A 9,601-nucleotide genomic window follows, 5' to 3' on the forward strand; every position below is an offset into this window, starting at 1 on the left:
CACTGTCTATATGTATATGAATGTACATTTAAAGCAACTGTTAATTACCGTTGCATTTGTAGCGAAGCTAGTCTGTACTTACTACCTTACACAAACAAAACTATTCATGGAATCGTCAGCACAGGAAACCTTTTACGGTAGCATTTACGATAATGTTATATGTATTTAAAAGTGTTATGCAAGAAATAAAATGTGTTAATTATTGATTTTAAATATATTTATATTTCGCGGAAACTTCAATCTTGATTTCAATAATAAACTCTTTGTTAAACTTAGACACGATTTCTTTATAGAATTAAAAAAATTTGTTTATTAGATTTTTAAAAATATTTAACGTATAAGTATGATAGCAAAAAAAAATGTACGTCGGTAATTATGATTACGAATGTAAGTAAATGTTTACAAAATATAGTAAAAATTGATTGCATAATTTTATTATAAGGTCCATTAAAATTATTAATTTGATTATATAAGAATAAATATAAGAACATAATGAAAATAGATATAAAGATATGATGAAGTGAGCACCAAATAATTTGATGACGTGCCGTAGATAATAAAAAATGACGTTAAACTCATTTGTATTTAATTATATACGGGGGTAATATTAGTGTAGTTTACACAAATGCAGAAGCGATAAAACTGAAGATGTACGTGTATACTTTTTTGCCTTTTTGCCAGTTATGTATATGACTCAGTCTTGTAGGTTCTGGCAACGATGGACACGAATACGAGTATGTTCGGACGCAAAAATGGCTGTACAATTCCTTGGTATTGCGCCTGCTTGCTAGGCGTTTTTTTTCTATTCTGCTTGGTCGCTACTGGTTTATTAGTATATTATTTTGCACCTTGTCACGAGAAGCAAGTTTCACCAAGCACGGAAACGGATATTTTCTCTCCGACGATACCAACAAAGGAAGATATAGATATTAGATTACCGAAAGATGTTTTGCCGGATTTGTACGAATTATGGCTGATACCATTCATATGGGAAGGCAACTTCACCTTCCACGGCAAGGTAATGTTTTTTAATTTAGTAATATTTTTTATTATATAAAAGTATTAATGAACTCTCTCAAAAGTAATAGAAACATGCGACAGATCAAAATGAGCACAACGCAGATTGCAACGCGTAATCAAGTTAATAATTATAAAATATACTTACGTTTAAATTCTAAATACAAAAATTAAATTTTTATATTATTGAAGAAACGCACTCAAGTTACATTAGGAGACAACATCCAAATGCTTCCGTATATCATTTTATCCTTGTTGTTAACGAAAGGTTAAAACAATATATGAGTTGCGTTATATGAGTAAGAGGGCATGAACATGCCTTTAGAAATTAATGCAATTGTCATATTCCAATTCTAAATTTATGGAAAATTAGACAAATCATCTCATCCCACCATGCGTGCTATTCTTAACGTTTTCAATGCGTATATATTAAAGCTCCTGACTAATTGCCATACCCATATAGAATCGTGACATTATAAGCAAGAATTGATACATATTGAAGTTTCTTGCATGCTAATTGTAATAAAGAAAATTTGTATAAACGAAATAAGAGGATAATTTTAAAACACTTATAAAAATGGGCTAAAGTTAGTCTTACTTCCTGATAATCAGAAGAGTTGTAAAAAGCACTTAAAGTAAAAATAAGCTGCGCATTAAGTAAATACTGATAAACGCACTTTACGTCTTTTATGACTATTTATGTATTGATTGGTGGAAGGGATAAGAATAACTTTGGCTTTTTACAAATGTTTCAAAGCGATCTTATTATTTTGTTTACTTCAATTCTCTTTATTTACAAATGGCATGCAAGAAACTTTAACATGTCATGTTTCTCGCTGACGTCACGGTCCAATATGACAATAAAGGCTGTAAAGAGAATTCTAATGTCACGATAGTATTAAAATTATGCATTTTTATATTATAGGATTCTCTGTATACCATATACAATTCTAAAGTATCTTTGGATACTATAATGATATAATTAAGAACTTTACACATAATTAAAATTTAGTATTAAAATTTCGTGGCATTTGAAGAAGATTGAACGCATTATTAATTTATTTATAAAGGTTGCCTTATAAAAGCAGAAGTATTATTAATTTGTTTAGATCAAAATTTTAGTAAATGTGACAAACGATACAAATAATGTTACCTTACATGCCGTCGACATAAAGATTGATGAAGACTTTACGAGTATCAGGGAGTACTCGGCTAAGCTCGATGAGAGTAATAATGAAACTACGGTAATCGGGATTGCAGAGCAGAAAAACGATACCGATAGACAATTTTATGTGATTAAAACTTCGAATAAATTAAAAAAAGGCAAGCAGTACATCGTACATCTCAAGTTTATTGGATATTTGAATGACAACTTGCACGGTTTCTACAGAAGCTCGTATATGGTTGGCAATCAGACAAGGTAACCAATATTATAAAATTTTGTGGATGATATAAATTTAAATTTGTGTTTATGTTTTGATTTAGTTAAATGTACTATTAAATTTAAGCGGATTCTAATAGAAAAAGAGAGAAAGCTGTTTTATATTCGCTACTGCGCAATTATTAATATAAAATTTACAATCTAAAACTTTAATTTATACAATCTTAATGAAATGAGAAAGCACTGTATTAGTACTAGATAAATTTAAACGTTAAAAAGCAAGTTCAAATTTATTTCTTGAAGAGAAAAGATAGAAGAAAGATATTCTTGAAATTATAAAATTTCTTGATTTTTAATATTGTTTCATATTTATATATTATCGCGATGTGTTTAAATTATAGAGTAATTATTCTTTGAATAATCTCGTTGTGGTCAGGTGTTTGATTAAAACATGCACTTTCAGACAGAGATTGTAGACAGTTTGTCAAAGGTATTTGGTTTCTGCATTATAGATGGATTGCTACAACTCAGTTTGAATCGACGGATGCGCGCCGTGCTTTTCCATGTTTCGACGAACCAGCTTTGAAAGCCAAGTTTCAAATCAACATAGCGCGTCCTAAAAACATGACATCTATTTCAAATATGCCCAAAAAAGAGGAAACGACGCTACTGTAAGTAATTGTATTATATTTTTAAATTAGCACAGCTGTGTCTCTCTTCGTAAATCTGATCCACATATTTTTTGGAATAATTCCGCGATCGCGGTTAAATTTATGATTCAACTTTCTCTTTTATAATTTAGTTAGCTTTCTCTTTTTATGATTTAGTTTTTTATTCAGAGCAAAGTATTTCTAATATAAAATTTAACATAATTAAGATAATAGTATTTTACAAATAAAATTTATAAAAAATCTAATGTATATCACATAATCTAATGTACATCACTTGGCATTAATAAAGTTCACAGATATACAATTTTTCTATTATTGAGTAAAAGCATATGCAATAACAAATAATTCAAAATAGATATGTGTAATTTTGTTTAAGAGATATGAATTTTCGAATGAATTATTAAAATTTAAGTGAGTGTATTACAGAGTTTAAAGCATTCTTGTTTTTGTTTAATAATCAGGCCCGATTTAGATACGTACGTGTGGGATCAATATGAGCGTTCGGTACCGATGTCTACGTACTTAGTAGCTTTCATAGTTTTCGATTTTGATGTGAGAAAATCAAAAGATGGCGAATTTAGAGTTTGGACACGCCACGACGCTATTGCTCAATCAGAATATAGCTTGAGTATTGGACCAAAAATGCTTAAATTCTTTGAGAACTATTTTAAGATTAAGTACCCTTTGCCGAAGATGGACATGGTTGCTTTACCAGATTTCGAAGCTGGCGCCATGGAGAATTGGGGATTAATGACATTTAGGTAAGATTATCGAGTGCAAATTGACGAATAATAATTATATTAACTTTATTACTGTATTAATAAGAGAATATTCTTCCAAATAAATATTCTATATACATACATAATTATTTATGTATTACATATTAAATAGATAAAGCCAATTTGCAAATATGTTAATATTTTCATATCTTTTTATAAACCGATATTTTTAAAAAGTATTTGGTCTTACAATTTCATTAATTGCATAAACGGATTTATTTAATAGTAAGCTTATCTCTTCCCTTAATTATTTTTATTTATAATATTAATAAAAATTTTTAATAATATTATTTAATAAGCTGCAACATTAATCACAAAGACAGAAGTTTTTTTTTTCAAATAAAATCACAATGGAGTAATTATATTGAACTCTATATTTTTATTCGTGATTAATCAACAAACATTTAAACAATAAGTAATAAGATAATATATTTAGCTACTTTGATTTAAAATTGACAAAAAATGTTATCATACAAATAATTTAATTTAGAAGATAATTTATGCGAGTGTTAGCAAAAATATATTTAAAATGTTAGAGAGGCATTTTATAAATTTCTTTAAATTGGTACATATTTGTATTATTATAAGTTATATATATCTTGTTATTTAAATTACAACTTATATTAATAAATATGTAAAAGATGCTAATAATTACGTAAGATATAGAAGCACAATATATTTTATCAATTTAGAGAGACAGCAATGTTGTATCAGGAAGAGGAGGATGGTATAACGAACAATGATAGTAAGCAGTTAGTAGCTCTAGTATTAGCACATGAGCTTTCGCATCAGTGGTTTGGGAATTTAGTAACTCTAAATTGGTGGACAGATCTTTGGCTAAATGAAGGTTTTGCCAGTTACATGGAATACATTGGCACGAATGCGGTAAGCATTTATATGGGATTATTACATATTTCGCGTATGTGTGTTGATAAATGGAATAACATTTATAAAAACGTAAAATGCTTTGAACTCGTTCGAATCTATACATTATAATGTAAATTTTACATTCTTGAAATATGTAGGTGGAACCGGAATGGAGGATGCTGGAACAATATGTTGTTCACGAACTTCAAAGTATATTCAATTTAGATGCTTTAGAATCTTCCCATCCTATATCCATTAAAGTTGACTATCCGGATGAAATTAATGAAATCTTTGACACTATTATTTATGTAAAAGGTATATTAAAATTTTATGACGATGTATGAAATATAATAATTCTAAACAGAGCTGTGTTGTTAGATTATTAGATTAGTGCAAAAGTTCGTGTCTGATTTATTATTCAAAATTAATAATATATATCTACATTGAATTTGTTCAGGTTCTGCTGTAATAAGAATGATGGATCATTTTCTTACAACAAATGTTTTTAAGAAAGGTCTGACTAATTATTTGAATGAAAGGTAAGTAAAGATTAATTAGACAATTATTATTAATATTGTATATATGTAAAACAATTTAATAATACTGTCTCTTCAATATCATTTTGCAAAATGATACTACAAAATATTTATTACATGTAATTACACACTGAGAAAAAACATCTTAATTAAAAAAAATATTTTTTATTTGTATTAAAAGAGAATATTTCTTTGAATCAATGAAAATTTCTTTGTAATTAAGATATTTTTTTCTCAGTGCATGTAATATTTTGATCATGTTATGAATGTAAATAAATTTTTGCAACGTCATAAATATTTTAGTAATGTTACAAATGTGAATATATTTTTATGTAATACGGAAATAATTGTTAAAAATTTTATGTATTTTCAGAGCCTATCAAAATGCCGAGTCAAATGATTTATGGACCGCTTTGACCAAACAAGCTCACAAAGACAAGGTACTTGATTCAAACGTAACTGTTAAGAAAATAATGGATACTTGGACTTTGCAAACCGGCTTTCCCGTAGTTACTATCTCACGAAACTATACCAATGGTAGTATCATGCTGACACAGGTATGCCATAATTACAAATTATATGATAATTTAATAAAGTATGACTTATTTCAATGGCAATTATTATTTAATTAAAGTAGAAGTGCCTTATTTGTAATAATTCTTTACACAACATTTTCTTTATTCTATAGACAGATATTCTGTCATAAAATATCATGAAATGTCAAGAGATATGGTAGTGTCTCGCGCCAAGTGAACACGCAGCGCGAGACGCACCGTGCTTCTTTTACGCGAGTCGATGAGTTGCGAACGATCAAGAATATTGGATCTCAATAACGGTTAAACCGATCAAGTTCTACGCTTCAATCGATAGCTACCGCTCAGGTTGTGTAATGAAAGTGCTTTTATTTTTTTCTACGTGCTCTATAAACGGAGATATCGCGATGCAAAATCTAAAATGTATATAAAATTAAGATTCAAATACGTCATGACCTCAGATTTTGGTTTCTTTTTCATATTTTTGCCTTCAGATGGCACTTTGACACAATCTGTGTGCCTTCCAACAAGCGACACGGTACAACACAGTGTTCATTTCATCCTTGTTTAATATCGTGTCATCTGTGTCACTTGTTGGAAGGCACCCTCTGTTGACTGCACTAGTTCAGACACAAATTTGACATTTGACAGCATATTTTACGTTGTTACTATTGTAATGATGCTGAAGTGAGTGGTTACTTCTAAATGGTCACATGCGAGACGCCAGAAGCAAATAGCAGTGCGGGTCCTCGATTATAAAAAATAAAATTTATGATGTATTTCCATAAAAAATTCATTGAAAAATAATAACTTACAATACACGGCGCCAAGTTTTTTTTTCATGTATTTTTTAGAATAGAATGGAATTGAAAATACGTATATATAGGTATAGAGTTAGAAGATTATACACATATAATATCATTATAGGCATAAAGACGTTAGCATTTGGATTTCAGTCTTGAAAAAAATAATTATTTTGATAGTTTAATGTTTCAACAATATATGTATTTTTTGTTTATAATTGGCGCCTTTTTTACCTTTTTGTAAAATGTATAATATATGTATATATATATATGAATAATATTATAATGCTATTAGTAGAATAATTATTTGATAAATAAATTGTTTGGCAAGCGAGAGAGAGAGAGAGAGAGAGATATTTATATATCTAGTATTGTATGCATCATTTTTCTCGCAGGAACGATTTCTGCTTGACCACAACATTACAAGAATCACATCTGATAAGTCGGAACCATTATGGTGGATACCAATCACTTATACGAGTGAGAAGCAATTAAACTTTAATAACACTCAACCTACAATTTGGATGAAAGCAGAACGTTCGATCACTCTTAATGATTTAGATGTAAAATCATATGAGTGGATACTTTTTAATCTGCAAGAAACTGGTAATTATTTCTCCATAACAAAAATAAAAAAATATTCTTATAATGCAAAATTTATTATTTATCTCTAATATAATTATCATTTAATTTAGACTAATTCTATTTAATATCTCTTTGAAACTTTGTTTTAAGTTTATTAGAAATATTTAGAGAGAATAAATTTTCTAGTAATAACATACTTAAATTTTTTATTTAAAAAGCAATTCTAAATGTTTTAAAAAGTGATAGAATTATTTATTATTTGTTAATATGAAAAAATAAATATGATAACACATTCAATATTGTACTTTTTAATAGGATATTACAGAGTGAATTATGATATAGTAAACTGGAGGTTGATAATCAAACAATTGAATAATATTAAGAACTTTAAAAATATCTTGGTAATTAACCGAGCACAATTGGTTGATGACGCTCTTAACTTGGCCAGAGCTGGCAAACTTGATTACGACATTGCTTTCAATGTCACGTCTTATTTGGCCCATGAAACCGAATATTTGCCCTGGAAAGCAGCTTTCAGGGCTATAAGTTACCTTAATAATATGTTAATTAAATCACGGGGTTACGATAAATTTAGGGTAAATTATCATTGATTAAGAGTAATAGATATCTGTGAGAAACAAATTTCAATGATTAATTAATTCAATGTTTTATGACATTAGTATAAAGTATATAGGTATGTATAATATCATATTAATATTCTAATCTTTAATATTGTTAATACTTTTCAGTTGCACGTATTAAATCTACTCAGTAATGTATACAAGCAAGTCGGTTTCATTGATAAAGTGGAAGATCCTCAGATGACAGTCTTCAATCGAATTAATATTTTAAATTGGGCATGTTATTTCGACCATGAGCATTGCGTTATGAAAGCTGTGCAATACTTCAAATATTGGCGTAACACTCCTAATCCGGATATTAATAATCCGTAAATAGAAATATCACATATATACAATTTAAACAAAATTATTTATTAGTACACTGTTGTATTTCTCAATGCACATGATCGCAGTTCTGAGTTGTCTGATTCATCCTGCTTGCGTTAAATATACTAATTACAATATTGTAAAATTTGTTTTTGAAAAATAATTAATAAAGCCATTTATATATATTTACATAGTTATTACAAATTCTTGTTTAGGATTCCACCAAATTTGAGGGGAGTGGTTTATTGCACGGCCATTCGAGTAGGTGGACAAAGCGAATGGACATTCGTTTGGCAACGGTATCTAGCAACCAATGTTGGATCGGAGAAGAATCTGCTTTTACAGGCATTATCTTGCACGAGAGAGATATGGCTGTTAAGTCGGTACTTAGATTGGGCTGTGACGGAAAATTCGGGAATCAGAAAACAAGATGCTACTCGGGTTTTCGAATTGGTTGCTAGTAACATTGCCGGACAGTCACTCACGTTTGATTACATTAGAAACAAATGGATGGATCTTAGGGAATAGTAAGTATTCTCTTATTTTCATATATTTGTATTATATGTTACTGTTACAGAGAGCTTAGAAGTGAAGTAAAATATTAATTGGAAAAGTCAATTAATTCTGCGTAGCTAAAGGAAGATAAGAACTTCTTACTATATTATGGTTTAAAGTTTAAATTGTTATATTTTTTTAAAATCAAATTATATTTTATTTGTGAAAATTTAATATAACATAAATCTGTCACCATTTCCAGTTTTGGAATATCATTTTCAATATCAGCTATAAATTCTATCATACCATCGGTAGCAGGAAATATAAATACAAGATATGAACTCAAAGATGTAAGTTATGAAAAAAATAATATAATAAGTATGAAAAATAAATGTGGATACACACATATTGAAAAAGATTTAAATAAGTTTTAAAAATAATTTAAATAGAAAATATGACGTAAACGTTAATTTAAAAAAATATTGCCCTTTGATAAATTTAATAAATGGATTGGTAATCAATTTTCATAAAAATCTTGTTATTTTTTTAAGGAAAAAAGTTTTGCAATATACCCACTTTGTATGTTATTTTTCCAGTTGGTAGAGTTCGTAAAAGAACACCTGGATGAGTTTAGTAATGCGACAAGAACTCTGCAGCAAGTAATAGAAAATGCGGAATCTAACATAAAATGGTTCGATAAGTATCATGATAAGATTTATAATTGGTTACAGAGAAATGTTGTATAAAATTAATAAACGTATCCCTAGAATATTAAATGTAAAAGTAGACTCTACACAAAGAATATTTGTCGCCAGATATCTCTGTACAATTACTGTTAAGTATATTTACGCAAACGACCATAATATTTGCCAGGTTGCGTAGTATAAGTCTGTCTTATGATAATTGATTTGTAATAATGAGATACATTGTCTCGGCTATGACATATCCGATATATCAAATTAACGTATAACGTTGTATTTGCGTGTA

General features: G+C 28.5%; 1 protein-coding gene across 1 annotated transcript; it reads left to right on the forward strand.

Moving 5' to 3' along the window:
• The first annotated feature begins 375 nt into the window (after nucleotides 1-375).
• LOC108777308 (aminopeptidase Ey-like) lies at nucleotides 376-9,601 on the forward strand. The gene is made up of 15 exons (XM_018544148.1): nucleotides 376-387; nucleotides 707-1,018; nucleotides 2,127-2,437; nucleotides 2,911-3,069; nucleotides 3,531-3,830; nucleotides 4,541-4,733; nucleotides 4,874-5,030; nucleotides 5,173-5,254; nucleotides 5,625-5,808; nucleotides 6,983-7,193; nucleotides 7,488-7,768; nucleotides 7,922-8,121; nucleotides 8,335-8,646; nucleotides 8,877-8,964; nucleotides 9,211-9,601. Exons 1-15 carry the CDS (start codon nucleotides 376-378, stop codon nucleotides 9,358-9,360), a joined length of 2,952 nt encoding a protein of 983 aa, XP_018399650.1. The 3' UTR covers nucleotides 9,361-9,601.

This window comes from Cyphomyrmex costatus, unplaced genomic scaffold (assembly GCF_001594065.2).
Source record: "Cyphomyrmex costatus isolate MS0001 unplaced genomic scaffold, Ccosl1.0 scaffold43, whole genome shotgun sequence".
Taxonomy (NCBI): domain Eukaryota; kingdom Metazoa; phylum Arthropoda; class Insecta; order Hymenoptera; family Formicidae; genus Cyphomyrmex; species Cyphomyrmex costatus.

What these genes read in the sequence shown, in the direction of transcription:
- LOC108777308 (XM_018544148.1), top strand. An exon ending in GGGGTTACGATAAATTTAGG is followed by an intron (nt 7,769 to 7,921) that starts GTAAATTATCAT and finishes AATACTTTTCAG; the next exon opens with TTGCACGTATTAAATCTACT. An exon ending in TGGATGGATCTTAGGGAATA is followed by an intron (nt 8,647 to 8,876) that starts GTAAGTATTCTC and finishes CACCATTTCCAG; the next exon opens with TTTTGGAATATCATTTTCAA.